The 18,339-nt window shown below is 52.7% G+C and overlaps 1 protein-coding gene across 3 annotated transcripts; it reads left to right on the forward strand.

Moving 5' to 3' along the window:
- The first annotated feature begins 114 nt into the window (after window positions 1–114).
- Window positions 115–17,896, forward strand: CDCA5 (cell division cycle associated 5). Of its 3 annotated transcripts, XM_054525651.2 has the most exons (11): window positions 115–245; window positions 454–548; window positions 626–691; window positions 777–812; window positions 4,437–4,871; window positions 15,604–15,717; window positions 16,087–16,178; window positions 16,436–16,534; window positions 17,311–17,377; window positions 17,511–17,638; window positions 17,717–17,896. In XM_054525651.2, exons 1-11 carry the CDS (start codon window positions 200–202, stop codon window positions 17,814–17,816), a joined length of 1,278 nt encoding a protein of 425 aa, XP_054381626.1. In that variant the 5' UTR covers window positions 115–199; the 3' UTR covers window positions 17,817–17,896. The 3 variants fall into 3 exon arrangements, with proteins under 3 accessions (XP_054381626.1, XP_054381625.1, XP_024111473.2); XM_054525650.2 differs by having other exon boundaries at window positions 17,511–17,892; XM_024255705.3 differs by lacking the exons at window positions 15,604–15,717; window positions 16,087–16,178; window positions 16,436–16,534; ... (1 more) ...; window positions 17,511–17,638; window positions 17,717–17,896 and adding an exon at window positions 5,037–6,768.
- The last annotated feature ends 443 nt before the right edge of the window (window positions 17,897–18,339 follow it).

Below are 18,339 nucleotides of genomic sequence, written 5' to 3' on the forward strand. Positions count from 1 at the left end.
CACGCCTCCGCTGCCGCCAGACGTGAAGACGGGTGGAAAAGACTTGGGGGTCCGAGCGCCGCGGACCTCTAGCCTTACGTCACTTCCGCTTCCTTTCCCACAGGGCGGGTAATTCGAACGTTTTTTGCTGCGAGTGGCCTTCTCGGTTGGCGCGCGCCCGGGGCGGCGGCGCTGGAGGAGCTCGAGACGGAGCCTAGTTATGTCTGGGAGGCGAACGCGGTCCGGAGGAGCCGCTCAGCGCTCCGGTGAGCGGAGGGCGCGCGGGAGACGTGAGGTCGAGCCGTTTGGGGGACGCAGTCCCGTGAAAGATGGCCCTTCCCTCCCGCTGCCGCCGCCGGAGGAGGCACCCTTAAAAGGGCTTGTTTGGGAATCTTCTCGCTGTCTCTAGAATCTGTTCTCTGGACTCTAAGGTCTAGAGTCCTCCTCTACCACTTAACTTTTTTCTCTTTCCAGGGCCAAGGGCCCCATCTCCCACTAAGCCTCTGCGGAGGTCCCAGCGGAAATCAGGCTCTGAACTCCCAAGCATCCTCCCTGAAATCTGGCCGAAGGTGAGCCCCAGATTTCTCACTTCCTCCCCTTGTGGCCCCTCACCTAATTTGAGCTCACGTTCATCCCTCTTCTCCAGACACCCAGTGCGGCTGCAATCAGAAAGCCCATCGTCTTAAAGAGGATCGTGGCCCATGCTGTAGAGGTAAAGGCTAAGGAGAGTGTTGTGGGTGGGTAGGTGGGCAAAACTGGGGACCAGCTATGTGATCAATTGGTATTGTCCCCCGCAGGTCCCAGCTGTCCAATCACCTCGCAGGAGCCCTAGGGTGAGTTCACTTTCATCTACTTAATTAAGTAGAATCTGGGTCACTCTAGAGCTGGACAGCACACATTGGCTGCTCACATCTGCCCAGGGAGCTGTTTTGCAGTACTGCAAAAACAGTTTGCCTGTGGGCACCTGCATGCATTGCCAGTCTTGATTACTCCCTGAAGACTTAATACACTCAACTTTTTATGCCTTGTGTACTTCTACCATTTTCCTGGAACTTCCTTTAAAAGCTGAGCTGTGTCTTAACTCCACGTACTGCCTTTCTAATCCATTTTGCCTTCAGCTTTCATTTATAGGTGTTCTGAGATAAATCATGTCTATGACATTTTTACAGTTTTAGCAGAAGTTATTATCAAAGGATGTTTCATTAATAGACAATTTGAAGACATACTGACTGAGAAATGTGAACTCCTTTGAGAGCTGATAGGGCTTAGAGTCAATTGGGGAGAAAGACCAATGACAAGTGATGACAACGTTGTGTACTGGGACTGCAATAAGGAATACTAGATGCTATGATGGTAGCTAACTCAGACCATGTGGTTCAGGGAATGTTTCATGGAAGAAGAAACATTTAAACTGAGTCTTTAAAGACAAGTAGAGGCCAGGTGCAGTGGCTCACGCTTGTAATCCTAGCATTTTGGGAGGCTGAGGCGGGCAGATCACTTGTGGTCAAGAGTTTAAGACCAGCCTGGCCAACATGGTGAAACCTTGTCTCTACTAAAAATACAAAAATTAGCCAGGCATGGTGGCACATGCCTATAGTCCCGGCTACTCAGGAGGCTGAGGCAGGAGAATCGCTTAAACCCAGGAGGCAGAGGTTGCAGTGGGCCAAGATCACGCCCCGGCACTCCAGCCTGGGTGACAAAGCGAGACTCCATCTCAAAAAAAAAAAAAAAAAAAAAAAGACAAGTAGGGGTGTTCCAGGCCAAAGAAGCCATGTTTGCAGAGATTGGGAATTTAAAGAAAAATCACAAGGTTCGAGGAATAGCAATTTGTTTAGTGTCTGCCGCAGACCTCAGCAGACGAGGGAGCACCCTAAGGCAGACCAGATCCTGATGAGGCACAAAAGCCACACTCATGGCTTGGGCATCATTCTTGGGTCTGTGGGCAGCCTTTGGAGAGTTCTGGGTAAGGTAGTGACTGAGTCAAGTTTGAGCGTTTTAAGAAAGACCCCTCTGGGGGCTGTGGGGAGAACGGTTTTGAGAAGGGCTACTCTGGGGCTCCAAGACCAGTGGAATGACGTGAAGTCTGGGAATTCTGAAGCATGAAGCCAAGGGCGTGAGCTAAAGCCAGGATGATACACAGTACGGGGTTCAGAGGGAATCGCCCCCCAGAGGCCTTCCCTAACCACCCTTACCCTATTGCTGTCACATTTCTCTATGTAATTCTCTTAGGCCTTACCAGTTCTAAAGACAGGGTCTTGTTCTGCCACCCAGGCTGGAGCACAGTGGCGAGATTTTGGCTCACTGCAGATCCTCCCTCTTCAGCCTCTCAAGTAGCTGGGACTACAGTCGCATGCCACCATGCCTGGCTAATTTTTTTATGTTTTCTCTAATTTTTTTTTATAGAGATGAGGGTTCACTATATTGCCCAGGCTGGTCTTGAACTTCTGGGCTCAAGTGATCCTCTCACCTTGGCCTCCTAAAGTGTTGGGATTACAGGTATGAGCCACTGTGCCTGATCCTTATCAGTTCTTATACTGTATTTTCTTGCATGTTTGGTGTCTTTCTCTCTCCTCTAAGAACATAGGCACCTTGAGGGTAGGGACTTCTGCCTTTCCTAGTAGCCACTCATTCTTGTTGATTGACTGAGATTCATGGTACATCGAGCAGGATAAAGTTGCCAGGACCTGGGTGACTGCTTGACTATAGAGGATGAGGAAGTGGTAGTCAGCGGTGACCACCAACAATTTGTTCAGCTTCCCTGTTTTTTGTTTTTTTGTTTTTTTGTTTTTTTTTTTTTTTGAGATGGAGTCTCGCACTGTCACCCAGGCTGGAGTGCAATGGCACAATCTCGGCTCACTGCATCCTCCGCCTCCCAGGTTTAACCGATTCTCCTGCCTCAGCCTCCCGAGTAGCTGGGCTTACAGGCACCTGCCACCACACCTGGCTAATTTTTTTTGTATTTTCAGTAGAGACGGGGTTTCACTATGTTGGCCAGGCTGGTCTCAAACTCCTGACCTCAGGTGATCCACCCACCTCAGCCTCCCAAAGTGCTGGAATTATAGGCGCGAACCACCATGTCTGGCCACCCATTATCTCTTGAACTTCATCTTCAGTTTCTTCCTCTTTCCTTCACTTCAGCCACACTGGCCTCCTTGTTGTTTGACCCTGACTAGTACGCTGTGGCCTCAGGGTTTTTGCACCTTCTGTTCCCACTGCCTAGAACACTTGGCCATGAGTCACTCCCACACCTCCTTCAAGTTGAAGCTTGAATGTCACCTCAGTGAGGCGTGTATTGACCTTTATCTTTTTGCAATTCTAACCTGCCCCAAGCACTCTCTCCTGTTCTGTGTTTTCCTGTAGTGCTTGAAACTGCTAACATAATATTGAATTTTCTTATCTGTTTTTCTCTTAGAATGGGGCAGGGGTTTTCTCTGTTTTATTCCCTGCTGTGTTCCCAGTGCCTGGCACAGGACAGGTGACTGATAAATACTTATGGACTGAGTGGACATTTAGGACAATCTTCATCAGCTGTGTGGCAGATGGACCACAGCAGGCAAGGGCAGAAATGGGGAGAGAAATCAGAAGGTTGCTGGGACCAGCCTGGGCAACATAGGGAGACCCCCCGACTCTACAAAGAAACTAAAAAAAAATCAGCCAGACAGAGTGGGATATGCCTGTAGTCCTGGCTACTCAGAGGCTGAGGTAGGAGGATTGTATGAGCCCTGGAGGCTGAGGCTGCAGTGAGCCATGATTGTGCCACTGCACTCCAGCCTGGGCATCAGAGTTGAGACCCTATATCCGGAAACAAAACAAAACAAAAAAGTTGCTGAGTTGGTCTAGAAGACACCTAGTGAGGGCTTGAGTTGGTCGGAGGGGAGGCTGGATGCTGGGCACATTTTGGAAACAATCGACAGCACCAGCAGATGGGGGCAAGTCCACTTATGCCACAAAAGCAGACTCCTCGGAAGCAATGGTGGGTTGTTTTTTTCTCCCCATGTCTCTTTCAGGGTCTGATTTGTCTCTTCCTTAAAAAAAGTGTGTGTCCTGGGGCTGGGCATGGTGGCTCACGCCTGTAATCCCAGCACTTTGGGAGGCCAAGGCGGGCGGATCAAGAGGTCAGGAGATCCAGACCATCCTGCCTAACACGGTGAAACCCCATCTCTACTAAAAATACAAAAAATTAGCCGGGCGTGGTGGCGGGCGCCTGTAGTCCCAGCTACTCGGGAGGCTGAGGCAGGAGAATGGCGTGAACCCTGGAGGCGGAGCTTGCAGTGAGCTGAGATCGCGCCACTGCACTCCACCCTGGGTAACAGTGCAAGACAACGTCTCAAAAAAAAAAAAAAAAAAAAGTGTGTGTCCTGTGGGTCTTTCTTTCCACCCTGAATCTTCTCGGGCTTTTCTGGAAGTAAGCAGTCCAGCTAAGTATTGAGGGCCTCCTCTCTTCTGTCCTGGTGCAGATTGCCTTTTTCTTGGAGAAAGAAAACGAGCCCCCTGGCAGGGAGCTTACTAAGGAGGACCTTTTCAAGACACACAGCGTCCCTGCCACCCCCACCAGCACTCCTGTGCCGAACCCTGAGGCCGAGTCCAGCTCCAAGGAAGAAGAGCTGGATGCCAGAGACTTGGAAATGTCTAAGAAAGTCAGGCGTTCCTACAGCCGGCTAGAGACCCTGGGCTCTGCCTCTACCTCCACCCCAGGCCGCCGGTCCTTCTTTGGCTTCGAGGGGCTGCTGGGGGCAGAAGACTTGTCCAGAGTCTCGCCAGTGGTGTGCTCCAAATTCACCGAGGTCCCCAGGGTCTGTGCAAAGCCCTGGGCCCCAGACATGACTCTCCCTGGAATCTCCCCACCACCCGAGAAACAGAAACGTAAGAAGAAGAAGATGCCAGAGATCTTGGTGAGTGAGAGGCAGGGGTTTTGCTCTGCCGTGTGCTCCGGCACACGTGCAGGGCTGGGGCTCTGGCTCTTTTGGGGGATAGGCAGCACCTGCAGGGTGTGGATGAGATGCTCCAGCCACCATGTTCCCTTCTCACTCACCTGCTCCCCATTTCTCTTCCCTCAGAAAACGGAGCTGGATGAGTGGGCTGCGGCCATGAATGCCGAGTTTGAAGCTGCTGAGCAGTTTGATCTCCTGGTTGAATGAGATGCAGTGGGGGGTGCACCCGGCCAGACTCTCCCTCCTGTCCTGTACATAGCCCCTCTCTGTGGAGAGGACACTTAGGTTCCCCTCCCCTGGTCTTGTTACCTGTGTGTGTGCTGGTGCTGCACATGAGGCCTGTCTGCCTTTGAGGGCTTGGGCAGCAGCAGCAGCCATCTTGGTTTTAGGAAATGGGGCCGCCTGGCCCAGCCACTCGCTGATGTCCTGTCTCTTGTCGTCCTGTCCTTCCTATCTCCCCAAAGTACCGCAGCCAGTTTCCAGATGGGCCGCAGACTGGGGAGGAGAATCAGTGGCCCAGCCAGAAGTTAAAGGGCTGAGGTTTGAGATGAGGGGTACCTCTGCTCTTGTTGGGAGGGGTGGCTGCTTGGAAATAGGCCCAGGGGCTCTGCCAGCCTCGGCCTCTCCCTCGTGAGTTGGCTTCTGTTGGTGGCTTTCTTCCTGAACCCACCTGTGCAAAGAGGTTTTCGGTTTCATGGGTTTCCCCTTCGATTCTGTAAATAGTCCCAGAGAGAATTCGTGGGCTGAGGGCAATTCTGTCTTGGAGGAAGAAGCTGGACATTCAGCCTGTGGAGTCTGAGTTTTGAAGGATGTGGGGAGCCTTAGTTGGGTCTCAGACCATAAGTGTGTACTACACAGAAGCTGTGTTTTCTAGTTCTGGTCTGCTGTTGAGATGTTTGGTAAATGCCAGGTTGACAGGGCGCTGGCTGCTTGGAGCAAAGGGTGCATTTCAGGGTGTGACCACCAGGTGCGGTGGGTTTCTGTGGCACACGGCCTCTGGGCTGGTCCCTTGCACAGGGCCCACGCTGGAGTCTTACCACTCTGCTGCAGGAGTGGAAGGTGGCCCCTCTTGTCACCCACACCCATTTCTTATAAAATAAGTTACACAGAGTCTACTTGGCCCTAGAAGAAAAAGTTGAAGAGTCCCAGTCCTACCAGCATTTTGCGACTATGCTTGTAAAGTCCTCGGAAAGTTTCCTCGCGTACCAGACAGCGGCGGGGGCTGATAGCAATTTTAGTTTTTGGCGTCACTATCCTCTCTCGTGAGAACACTGCCTCGATGCATCTCATGGTCTCTGGAGGATTTCCCCATCTTTCTCTTCTTTCAATCCTGTGGATGCAATAGTGTGGATTTGAAGGCTGCCCTGCCCCCGACTCTCCTGCCGCACCCCTGGCCGTTGTACCTTTTGATGTTTAGAAGTTCGTGGAAGTAGACGCTGAGGTGTGCAGAGGAGCTGGTGGATAACACAGAATGCCAGGGAAGATGAGTGCTGGGTCAGGGTACTTGGATGAAACGGTGCAGGCCAGGCGGGCCCTAATAAAACCCTCTGCCAGGCCTGGGAGTCCCAGGCCATCTGCTCAACGCTCTGTGCTTGGTCAGACCTGCAAGCAAGCCCCCTTGCCAGGGAAGCCTAGGTGTCCTTGAGCTGGACCGCACTGAAGAACTCTTGTCCTCACTGGCTGATGCAGCAGAACTCTTGGGAAATGTCTTAGTCCTGCAGAATCAGGGGTCACCAGATGATGCGGAGTTGAGATCATCATTGCAAACTTCTCTGTTCCTGAGGAACTAAATTTAAGGAAAAAATGAGATTTTGTTTTAGAGTTGGAAAAAAGCCTGATTAAAGAGTTTCTGCCTGTTCATGGACTGTTTCTTTTATTGAGTCACAGGCAGAGCCGAAGGTACGGCCAGGCCTCCGGTGGGCTGCATCTCTGGGGTTGTCCCTTTGTCCAGGCACTCCCAGCCCTGCTTCCCCCATTCGCCCCATGGTAGATCACTGTGCCCCACACACTTTTTTCTTTCTTTGAGACGGAGTCTAGCTCTGTTGCCCAGGCTGGAGTCCAGTGGCGTGATCTCAGCTCACTGCAACCTCTGCCTCCCGCGTTCAAGCGATTCTCCTGCCTCGGCCTCCCAAGTAGCTGGGGTTACAGGTGCCCACCACCACGCCTGGCTAATTTTTATATTTTTATTAGAGACGAGGTTTCACCATGTTGGCCAGGCTGGTCTCGAACTCTGACCTCAAGTGATTTGCCCTCCTCCGCCTCCCAAAGTGCTGGGATTACAGATGTGAGCCACTGCGCCTGGCCTGTCCTGCCCCGTGTCTTGTTTATTTCTGTCCAGTCCCCAGTCTCCTCTTCCAGGAGGAAGAAAGTTGGGTCTGGGGTGAGAGTGCTAAGAGCTCCCCCAGTGCCCACGGGAGATGCCTGGGAAGCAAACACCCTCCCGAGTCCAGCCCTCGTTCCCCATTCCCTTTCAGGCTCCTTTGAAGGAGCCCAAGTTGCTTACTCCATGGTCCAGACTGGACGCTGTGTAGCAGCAGGTGCTGTGGGACCCCTGGGAAGCTGATCAAAGATGCTGATGCCTGGAAATTCTCCCACTTGGCCTTAGGTAAGGCTAGGACCCTACAGGCGGGTGGCACAGACCAGCCTTCCATCCCATCCTCCACACTTGTACTTGCCTCCTAGTCATCCAAACAAATCAAAGCCAGTAAGTTCTCCACAGACTTAATCCACTTTGACCTCCTTCCCCCACCCAGAGGAGATGGGTCCCCTCTTCAAGGCTAGGCTTTCCACTTTGGTTTTTGATCCAATTATCTTGTCTCTGAAACCTTCCTCCTCTTTTTCTTCCAAGTCCTAAATGGCTATTATTTGCTTTGTTGTTAAAAAACGACAACCAGGCTGGGCACAGTGGCTGACACCTGTAATCCTAGCACTTTGGGAAGCTGAGGCAGGAGGATCACTTGAGCTCAGGAGTTCAAGACCAGCCTGGGCAACATAGGGAGACCCTGACTCTACAAAAAATGTAAAAAAATAAATGGGTGTGGTGGCACATATCTGTAGTTCAGCTACTCAGGAGGCTGAGGTGGGAGGATCACCTGAGCCTGGGAGGTCAGGGATACAGTGAGCCATGGTGACGTAATTGCACTCCAGTCTGGGCGACAGAGTAAAGACCCTGTCTCAAAAGACAACCAGAAGTCGACCAGCATCTGTCGTTAGCTACCACCATTACTCCCTCCTTTTAAGCTTGAAGGAATGTTCCAAGTTGCTGTTTACTTCCTTTGAATTTATTCCCAATGCCCTCATCGCTCTTTTTAACAGCTCAGACAAAGGTAACCAGTGATGTCCTAATGTCCAACATACTAAGCTCGGGCCTCTGCCAGGACACCCTCTTTGGGGCTATGGCACTGCTAGCTCCTTTTTCTTGGCTTTTCCTGAAATGTCTGCATACCAGGCCTCAGTCCCGGACCCTCTTTCCCACCTGCCTGCTCTTGCCGGGTAGCCTCGCTCTGTGGACTGCCTCCTTGCTCAAGACTTGTCCATCTTTATCTCCAACCTAAAACTGTCCTAAGCTACAAATCAGTATCTAGAACTGCCTTTCAGGAAGTCATCTGAAGCTCTGCTCATCCAGCAGCTTGCCTGTTCCTGTGTTCTCTGTGCCATTAGTAGAGCCACAAGCTGACACAGTCACACTGGCCAGGAACCCAGGACCAGCTCCTTCTTTCACCCCATGTGGCCAGCCCCATCCCCCTCAACATCCCCCCACCCCACAGCCACTAGACAATTGCACTAGCCTCCTGTGGGTCATTCCCTTGGGCTGCTGTGTCTCCACACTGTCCGCACTGCAGCTAGAACACATTTCCTAAAACACACAATATGATCCCGTTTCTCCCCTCCTTAATTTTTTATTTTTATTTTTGAGATGGAGTTTCGCTTTTGTTGCCCAGGCTGGAGTGCAGTGGCTCAATCTCGGCTCACTGCAACCTCCACCTCCTGGGTTCAAGCGATTCTCCTGCCTCAGCCTCCCGAGTAGCTAGGATTACAGGTGCCCGCCACCATGCCCAGCTAATTTTTCTATTTTTAGTAGAGACGGGATTTCATTATGTTGGCCAGGCTGGTCTTGAACTCCTGACCTCAGGTGATCCGCCCAACTCGGCCTCCCAAAGTGCTGGGGTTATAGGTGTGAATCACCGTGGCTGGCGCGCTGGGCCTTTCTCCCCTCCTTAAAACCCTTTTTTTTTTTGAGACGGAGTTTCACTCTTGTCACCCAGACTGGAGTGCAATGGCATGATCTCGGCTCACCACAAACTCCGCCTCCCGAGTTCAAGTGATTCTCCTGCCTCAGCCTCCTGAGTAGCTGGGATTACAGGCATGCGCCACCATGCCCAGCTAATTTTGTGTTTTTAATGGAGACGGGGTTTCTCCATGTTGGTAAGACTGGTCTTGAACTCCCGACCTCAGGTGATCCACCCTCCTCGGCCTCCTAAAGTGCTAGGATTAGAAGTGTGAGCCACCGTGTCCAGCCAAAACCCCTGCCTTTTTTTTTTTTTTTTTTTTTTTTTCGAGACAAGGTCTGGCTCCGTCGCCCAGGTTGGACTGCAGCATTGTGATCTGGGCTCACTGCAACCTCAACTTCCCAGACTCAAGCCATCCTTCCACCTCAGCCGCCCAAGTAGATGAGACTACAGGCATGTGTCACCATGCCTGGCCTTTAAAACCTTTTAATACAATTTCACATCTGAGTGTAATAAGACCAGAGAAAGTTGAAAGCAGGCATTGGAATAGATTTGTACACCATGTTCCTAGCAGCATTATTCAACAATAACCAAAAAGCTGGAAACAACACAAATGTCTACCAGCAGCTGAATGGATAAAGTGTGACCTATGAATACAGTGGAATATTATTCAGCCTTAAAAAGGAGGAAATTGGGCCAGGCGCAGTGGCTCATACCTGTTATCCCAGCATTTTGGAAGGCCAAGGTTGGTGGATCACTTGAGGTCAGGAGTTGAAGACCAGCCTGGCCAACATGGTGAAACCCCGTCTCTACTAACAATAGAAAAATTAGTTGGGCGTGGTGGCGGGTACCTGTAATCCTAGCTACTTGAGTGGCTGAGGCAGGAGAATGGCTTGAACCCAGGAGGTGAAAGTTGCGGTGAGCTGATATTGTGCCACTGCACTCCAGCCAAAACAGAAACCTCTGCTGACTTCCCATGCTCCATGCAGCAGCGGAATGGATGGTCGCTGGTGTCTGGCTGCCCAGCAGCGTCTCAGCCTCCAGGGATGCGCTGTCTGCAGGACCCCAGCCACTCGGTGGGAGTGAATATCCCAGATGCTTGCTCTCCCTGATCCCGGCAACCAGGACTTAAACTGATCAGATTCTCCACCTTGAGTGATGGATGTGAGGAGGGATGAAAGCACCGCCTGTCCAGCAGTGTCTGGTGTGGGGAATGTGTGTTTGTCTGTCTGCAGGCCCTCCCCTGTCCTAGTTCTGGCAGTCGGCGCCCTACAGTGCCTGCCCTTTGAAGTCTCTTCTTCCCGTGAGTTCTGTGACTCCCCAGCATCCTCCCAATAAACTCCTTTTTGCTCAAATCAGCCAGCATTGTTTCCTGTTTGCACCCCAGAACCCTGGCTGGTCTAGGAGGCTCCTGACACCTTAGTGGGGCTCATGAGGACTCCAGGCCAAGGCTGATGTCCAGGCTTCAGCCCACAGACCCACCGCAGGCCGCGAGCTGCTTGGAGGTCCCTGCCTCTGAACCTTTGCTCTCTGCCTCTTGTGTCTTTCCCCGCTCCTGCGTCACCTGGGGAGCCCCGCGTCATTAAGTCTGGCTCACGTGTCACCCCTGCTCAGCCTTTCCTCCCCACCTGCCCCACCCTGGTGAAAGCAAAGAGCACAGGTTCTGCAATCCAACCGGGTTTGAATCCTGGCTCTGCCAGCTTCTAGCTTTATGACCCCAGGCAAATGATAATAATTAGACTCTGCTGTGCCTCAGTTTCCTTAACAGTAAAATGAGGACAATAATAATACCTATGCCACAGTGTTTAAAAATGAGCCAGCCGGGCGCGGTGGCTCACACCTGTAATCCCAGCACTTTGGGAGGCCGAGGTGGTTGGATCGCTTGAGGTCAGGAGTTCAAGACCAGCCTGGCCAAGATGGTGAAACCTCGTCTCTACTAAAAAATACAAAAATTAGCCGGGCATGGTGGCGGGCACCTGTAATCCCAGCTACTCGGGAGGCTGAGGCAGGAGAATCACTTGAACCCTGGCGGGTGGAGGTTGCAGTGAGCCAAGATCATGCCGCTTCACTCCAGCCTGGGTGAAAGAGAGAAACTCCATCTCAAAAAAAAAAAAAAAAAAGAAAAAAAAAAAATGAGATAACATAAGTAAAGCACTTAGTGCATGGTAAGTACTCAATGAACAATTTTCAAGTAGAACTGACCATTCCCTCCCTTTTTAAGTCCCAGAAGTCCACACAGACCTCCATCATAGCACCTTCAAGCTCCATTCTGTCTGCTCTGCACACACGTTTACACAGTAGCTGTGTAAACTCCAGCTCAGGCTGGAGGCAAGGTCGTATTTGTCTCTGTCCCCCAGTGTCCAGGCACATCATGGAGTAAGTGGATATGGTGGTTTCCTACCAGCCTGGGCAGGTGTGCCCCTCCAGTGGGGGCTGGGGACAGGGGCTTCAGAGAGCCTCTGAGTGCCTGGTAGGAGGGGCACAGGTGGAGTCAGGAGTGATGGCACCTGGCACCCCGCCTCAGTCATGAGCCTCCCACAGCACAAATTCTAGTCCCACCAGTGTGCATGTGAGGTCTGAAGCCAGCCCCATGGCTCACACCTGTCCCCATTTCTTGGAGGGTGGACTTCACCCCCCCTCTCCACAGGGCAGTTCCCCACACAGCCTACGGACCCCTGCCTCCTCACCTGGGTCCTCAGCCCGGTGGCTCACCACCCCTTCAGATGAGGCTTTGGCTCAGGCCTGGTGGTTCTCTCAACACGTGGGCCTAGACCAGGCTGCCTTCCCCTCTCCACAGTGTGGCTGACAGGTTGGCAGGCTCCCTGACAGCCACCTACTTGGGGATCAGTCCACCCACATCTGAGACTCTTCTCGAGCCATGGTTTTCTCTTCTGAAAAGTGAGGCCAATTCCATCTCTCTCACGGAGTTGGTCAGGAGTTTGATGTCATATGCAAAGCAGCCAGCAGAGTTCCTCATCACTGATGGGTAGTAGCATTTTACCCAGCCTGTGATTAACCCCTCAAAGGAGGAGATTCATTTTTGTACCTTCTCAACATTCAGGGAAGGGCCTTTAACAAAGTTAGGGCTCAATCAATATTTGTGGAGTTGAATACCCATTTCACAGGCTAGGAAGCTGAGCCCGAGTTCCTGCAGCTGCCCCACCTATGAGCAGCAGAGCAGGACTGAAATCCGGGTCCTGAGCTATCTTCTGTCCAAGTCTGAATTAAGCATCTGTCTGTGCTTGGCTGGTGGGACCCTGAGAGGACCCCAGTCCTGTCTGTCTGTCTATCTGCTCATCCTCCTCACGTACCAACTGGTAACCATGGAGCTTTTCATGCCTCCCAGTGTCCTCTGATGGGCACCAACATGTGGCCATAGTGTTAGAGTTGCTAGATTTAGCAAAAAATACAAGATGCTCACTTAAACCTGAATCTTAGATAAACAACACAATTTTTTAAGAGTTAAGAGTGCCCCTGCCTGCAATCCCAGCACTTTGGGAGGCCGAGGCAGGCAGATCACGAGGTCAGGAGTTCGAGACCAGCCTGACCAACATGGTGAAACCCCGTCTCTACTAAAAATACAAAAATTAGCTACTCAGGAGGCTGAGGCAGGAGAATCGCTTGAACCCGGAAGGCAGAGGTTGCAGTGAGCCAAGATCGCGCCACTACACTCCACCCTGGGCAACAAAGCGAGACTGTCCCCAGGAAAAAAAAAAGAATAAGCATTTCCCAAATCAGAGAAATAATAGATAGTTTTCTAGTACAAGTATGTTCCATACCACATATGGGGTATGCATATGTGGGTTGAAAATCCAAAATCCCGGCCGAGCACGGTGGCTCACGCCTATAATCTCAGCACTTTGGGAGGCCAAGGCAGGCAGATCATGATGTCAGGAGATTGAGACCATCCTGGCTAACACGGTGAAACCCCATCTCTACTAAAAAATACAAAAAATTAGCCGGGCGTGGTGGCGGGCGCCTGTAGTCCCAGCTACTCGGGAGGCTGAGGCAGGAGAATGGCGTGAACCTGGGAGGCAGAGCTTGCAGTGAGCCAAGATTGCACCACTGCACTCCAGCCTGGGCAACAGAGCGAGACTCTGTATCAAAAAAAAAAAAAAAGAAAAGAAAATCCGAAATCCCAAACTGTGAGCACTGCCCTGACATTCACTGTAGCATTTTGGATTCTGGATTTTCAGATAATGCTAATATTCCAAAATCCTAAGAAATCTGAAATCCAAAACACTTCTAGATAGGCATTTTGGAGAAGAAATTCTCAACCTGGCTGGGTGCAGTGGCTTGTGCCTATAATCCCAGCACTTTGGGAGGCCAAGGCAGGAGGATCGCTTGAGCCCAGGAGTTCGAGACCAGTCTGGGCAACATGGTGAAACCCTGTCTCTACAAAAAAATACACAAATTAGCTGGGTGTGGTGCCGGGCCTGCAGTTGTAGCTACTCAGGAGGCTGAGGTGGGAGAATCATCTGAGCCTGGGAAGTCGAGGCTGCAGTGAGCCATGAGGGTGCCACTGCACTCCAGCCTGGGCGACAAAGTGAGACCCTGTCTCAAAAGTAAATAATAAAGTCTCGAAAAAAAAAAAATTCATCGTTTATCTGAGATCCCAATTTAACCTGGCATTCTGTGTTTTATTTGGCAACCCTATGTGGGTACACTGGTACCCAGCCCATACCACCATTAAGACCCACTTTTGTGGTGTGACAGGGTCTCATGCACACCTTCTCCAGGATTAACAGAGTTTAGACACTTGTCACATGCAGCAGTTGGTGGCTTGCCTCTCTTCACTTTCAAGGCCCTTGGCATCCCGCCCCCAGTGTCTACTCCTTCCACCTACCCTCTGAACTATGGCCAAACAGCCCACATAACAGACACACAAAGATCCCCATGCCTCCTCGTCCCCTGTGGGCTACAGCCCAGGCCCTGTCATGGGCCCTTCGCAGGACCCCACGGCTCTTGCTTACACTGTTCCCTCTTCCGGTTTCCCCTGCCTCCTTGTTTGAGACCCGGCGGCACATCCTGTGTGCAGTCTTTCTGGAGCTCCAAAGCAGAGTGCATGGCTCCCTCCTCTTGCAGCCAGGGCTCTGTACAAACCTCTGTGTGGCTCATCTCCCTGCACTGTGGTCAGCTGCAAACCCGAGGCCTCCCTCATCCTCCGGGAACTTCTGGGCAGAACCAGGTTGTGTCCATCTATATGTTCCCAAGGCCTGTGCCACAGGCAATGTTTACAGGGACCAGTAAGCCCATGAGTGAATTCTATCCTACCGTGTGAAGAAGTCTTTGTTTCCTTACCACTTCTTATATTTGGGCCTTTTAGGCCCCTTCCAGTTTTTCTTCATGGTGTAAATCAGCTACTGTGGTTGTCCACGTGAATTACTTTTATTTGGAGTTGTTTCTTTAAGCCATTTCCAAAGTGAGGTTCTCAGAGGCACGACTCTCCATCGTTCTGTGGATCTTGTTATATGCAGCCAGACTCCCCTGGTGACAGAGCTGCCTATTCTCCAGCAGCCATACCACGCTGGAGCTCAGGGACTTTCCAGGGTTACGGGGCCCTCTGCAGAGCTGTCGGTTTATGTCACGTGGTCAGGAATTGTGTAATTTTAGGCTGCCTAGAGAGGTACAATATAACACAGCCACAAGCCCATGCCACAAGCCCCCCTGCCACAAGTCCATGGGGATCTAGAGGTGCAGGTGGACTCAGTGTGAAGAAGGACCATGTCTGTGGTTACTTGGCCAGTAGATGCACAAGATTCTGAAAAATACCGGGGTGAAAAATAGCCACAATTCTATTAACTTCCGCTTTTTTTTTTTTTTTTTGAGAGTCTCGCTCTGAAGCCCAGGCTGGAATGCAGTGATGCAAACACACCTGAGTGTAGCCTCGATCTCCCAGGCTCAAGTGATTCTCCCACCTCAGCCTCCCAAGTAGCTGACACTACAGGCGCACGCCACCATGCCCAGCCAATTTTTTAATTTTTTGCAGAGATGGGGTCTTGCTATGTTGCCCAGGTTGGTCTCTAACTCCTGGGCTCAAGTGATCCTCCCGCCTTGGCCTCCGAAAGTGCTGGGATTACAGGCATGAGCCACTGCACTCAGCCTCAAAATATTTTTAGCATGTAGTTTGGTAGGACTGCCAGATAAAATACAGGACACCTAGTTAAATTTGAATTTCAAATGAACAGTGAATCGTTTTTTAGTGTAAGTATATCCCAAACATTGTGTGAGACAGATACTGAAAAAGTATCCATTTTCAGCTGAAATTCAGATTTCACTGGGGAGCCTATGTTGTATTTACTAAATCTGGCAACTTTCACTTTGAGGGGGTCTGGCTTGCTGGACAGAGCTGGTGATAGACGCTCGCCAGGCTGGAAGCCGCCCCCCAAAAACCAGACCAGGCTAGAAAGGGTGTGGGGGGGGATGGTAGATGTGGGTGACTAGCAGGCTTCTGTCTCTCTCAGTCTCTTAGGGGCAGACAAAGAGCCCACTCCAAGCTGGCCAACAAGCCAGTGGTGCAGCCTGTTGAGGAGCAAGAACCCAAGGGCCCTCAGGCTTCCAAGGAGCGGAACTTGGAGGTGACGGGAAACCCCAGGGCCTCCCAAGGCAGCCGGCAGGGGAGGCAGGAGAGCTAGAGAAATTCTTCCTGTATCTGAATGGAGGCCTGAACCCCCGTCGTCACACCCAGCCTCCAGCTGTCAGGGCGTCCAGGCCCAGCTCCTGGGTTCAGGACTGAGGAATGGGTGCAGGGGAGTTCAGCGCTGGAGGGCCTCCTAGACAGGTCCCATTCATACTTCCTACCAGGCCTTCCCTACAGGGTGGGGGATACAGACGATGAGGCCCCTGAAAGACAGGGAGATGGCAAGGATAGGGGGTGTGGGAGAACCCAGGCTCTTGGGCGAGCAGCCTCGACCCTCTGCAGTCACCTTGGCACTTTCTCTGCAAAGCCACCTTCCTCAGAACAACTGGAACCCACCGTCACATTCCTGTTTACACTCCTGAACACCTCTGAGCCCACGGAGCCAAAAGACCCTGAATCGTAAGGCTGCATTAGAGAGAGAGAGAGAGAGCACGTGCAGGCACGCGCAAAATTGGGGGAGGTGGATGGTGTTTCTCCCCACCCCACACCCAGAAACATTCAAACCTGGGCCAGGACTCAGCCCTGGCCTGTGCAGAGAGGAGGCCCAGAGAGGCCTGCTGGAGCCGGGGCCTTTGGCTGGGCACCCCCATACCACCCACCCACCTGCCTCATCCCCTAGACCCTCTGGCCTGACCTTCACTACCCACTTGCTCCAGGGACTCGGAGATCCAGGAGTACCAGTTCTTAGATCAGGAAGACTGGGGCCCCCAGCGGACCTCAAAGGAGATCAGGCAGTTGCAGAATGACTGCATGAGGTGAGCTGGGCAGGCAGATGGGAGCAGGTAGGGTGACAGGGCTTCCCCCAACCAAGGCCAGGCCTGGCTTTCAGTCAGGGCCCACGTGCCTGGTGAACGGGCATTCAGGAACCCCCACCTTTAATCGTCCAAGAACTTGAGGAGTGTTCAGTATGGGGGAGGGGCTTGTTCTCTGGATGTCGGGCTCTGGAGCTGGGATCCACACAATCCCATGGCCGCTCACCCCTCTCAGGTAATGCTGGGGTCAGAGCCCCGTCTGTCAGCAAAGGTCCTGAGGTGGGGGCAGGGCATGACGGAGGCTTCCAGGCCATAGACCTGAGTGATCAGCTCTCCCATTCATACACAGCTGACCTGGAGCGCCTAGGCAGGGCTGGTTCCAGCACTGACCCTGTCACTGGCCTGGAGCCACAGAGAATCCTGTTGCAACCCTGCCTACAGCCCAAAGGAGTGGCTAGCCCTCTACCACCCACCCCTTCCAAGGGGAGCCTCAGAGGGTTTCTAGCCCACCCATAGAAGCAGCCTGCCCTGCTCTCGCAAAGGAAGACAAAAAGCATAATTAGTCTCTCTCTCGGTCCCCTGCTACCAATCACTCAGGGAGAACAATTCCCGTCCCACCTGTGGTTTTGCCAGAACAGGAAGACTGGGCTTTTACTGAAACACTGGTCCCAGGTGGCTATAGGACCAGGTGGCTGATGCAGGAGGTCAGGGTGGGGTGGGGAGTGCTGCCTGGAACAAAAGCCTGGCTGAGGTGGGAGGGGTCTGTTTTTCAACCCTAGGCTTCGGGAGTCACTGAACATCACCCAAGTGCACAACCTGGCCCTGGGGGAGAAGCTGCAGAACCTGGTAAGACCCTGAGCCAGGACCCCCTTTCTTTGTCTTGCCTCCTCCCTGCCTCCCAGCCCAGCTCTCCTAGAGGGGCCTCAGGTTGTCCTGCACGGCTGGCTACCCACCTCGGGCCCTGCAACCCTTTGTCCAGCCCACCTTGTTGTATAAGAGCCTGAAGGAGGGAGCCCAGGCCATCCAGGAGGAGGCCCAGGCCATCCAGGATGAAGTGAAGGCCCTGCAGGAGGAAAGCCAGGCCCTGCCGGAGGTGGCTCTGCTCAGGTGTGAGGGCAGCCATGGCGGCGGGGAGGGAAGAGGCGGCTGCCCCACACTGCTCACTCGAGCTGTCTCTGCCTGCAGTGACCCAAACCCCCAGAAGGCAGGTCTCCTCTTCATGCTGCCTGACCTGCCCCACGACCACAGAGAGCAGGGTCAGACCTGGCCGGGCCCCAGGCCATAAGTTGGACACCTCCTCGGGAGGCCGCTCCATCAGCCAGCTCCTCCCTAGATCCCGGAAATAAACTTGGAAGCTAAGCTTCAGCTCCACCAAGTGTCTGTGGGCCCTGGGCTCAGGTGGGGAGCAGGAGGTCAACAGGTCCACACTGAGCTCAGCCCCTCAGCCACCCTCTGACATCACCCCCACTCCCTCAGTTCACCCATTCTGGATCTACCCATCCCCGACATGGCCCTGCCCTCCCCCCACCCCTCACAGAAGGTTCCAGGCCTGGTTGGTGTCAGCCTGGAGATGAGAGCTCAAGGGCGATGTTCCCAAGATAAGCACTGGGGTGGGGCTGGAAAGGGGCCGCAGTCCCTCCCCGGAGGATCTGGGTACCTGCTCTAACTCCAAAGTACAGAAGGATACTAGGGTGTGGGTGGGGGAGGGATAGGGGAAGAGCCACTAACCATCTGGTGGCCTTGGAAAAGTCCCTTCCCCTTCGTAAGTCATGGGGTTGGGGGACAGAGAAAGGTGGTGGCAACTCCCC

Source organism: Pongo abelii, chromosome 9 (assembly GCF_028885655.2).
Source record: "Pongo abelii isolate AG06213 chromosome 9, NHGRI_mPonAbe1-v2.0_pri, whole genome shotgun sequence".
Lineage (NCBI taxonomy): Eukaryota > Metazoa > Chordata > Mammalia > Primates > Hominidae > Pongo > Pongo abelii.

Coding starts and splice junctions, on each gene's coding strand:
- CDCA5 (XM_054525650.2), top strand. CDS start 200: ATGTCTGGGAGGCGAACGCGGTCCGGAGGAGCCGCTCAGCGCTCCG. Junction 16,179..16,435: donor GAGCCAAAAGACCCTGAATC/GTAAGGCTGCAT, acceptor CACTTGCTCCAG/GGACTCGGAGATCCAGGAGT. Junction 17,378..17,510: donor GGGAGAAGCTGCAGAACCTG/GTAAGACCCTGA, acceptor CCCTTTGTCCAG/CCCACCTTGTTGTATAAGAG.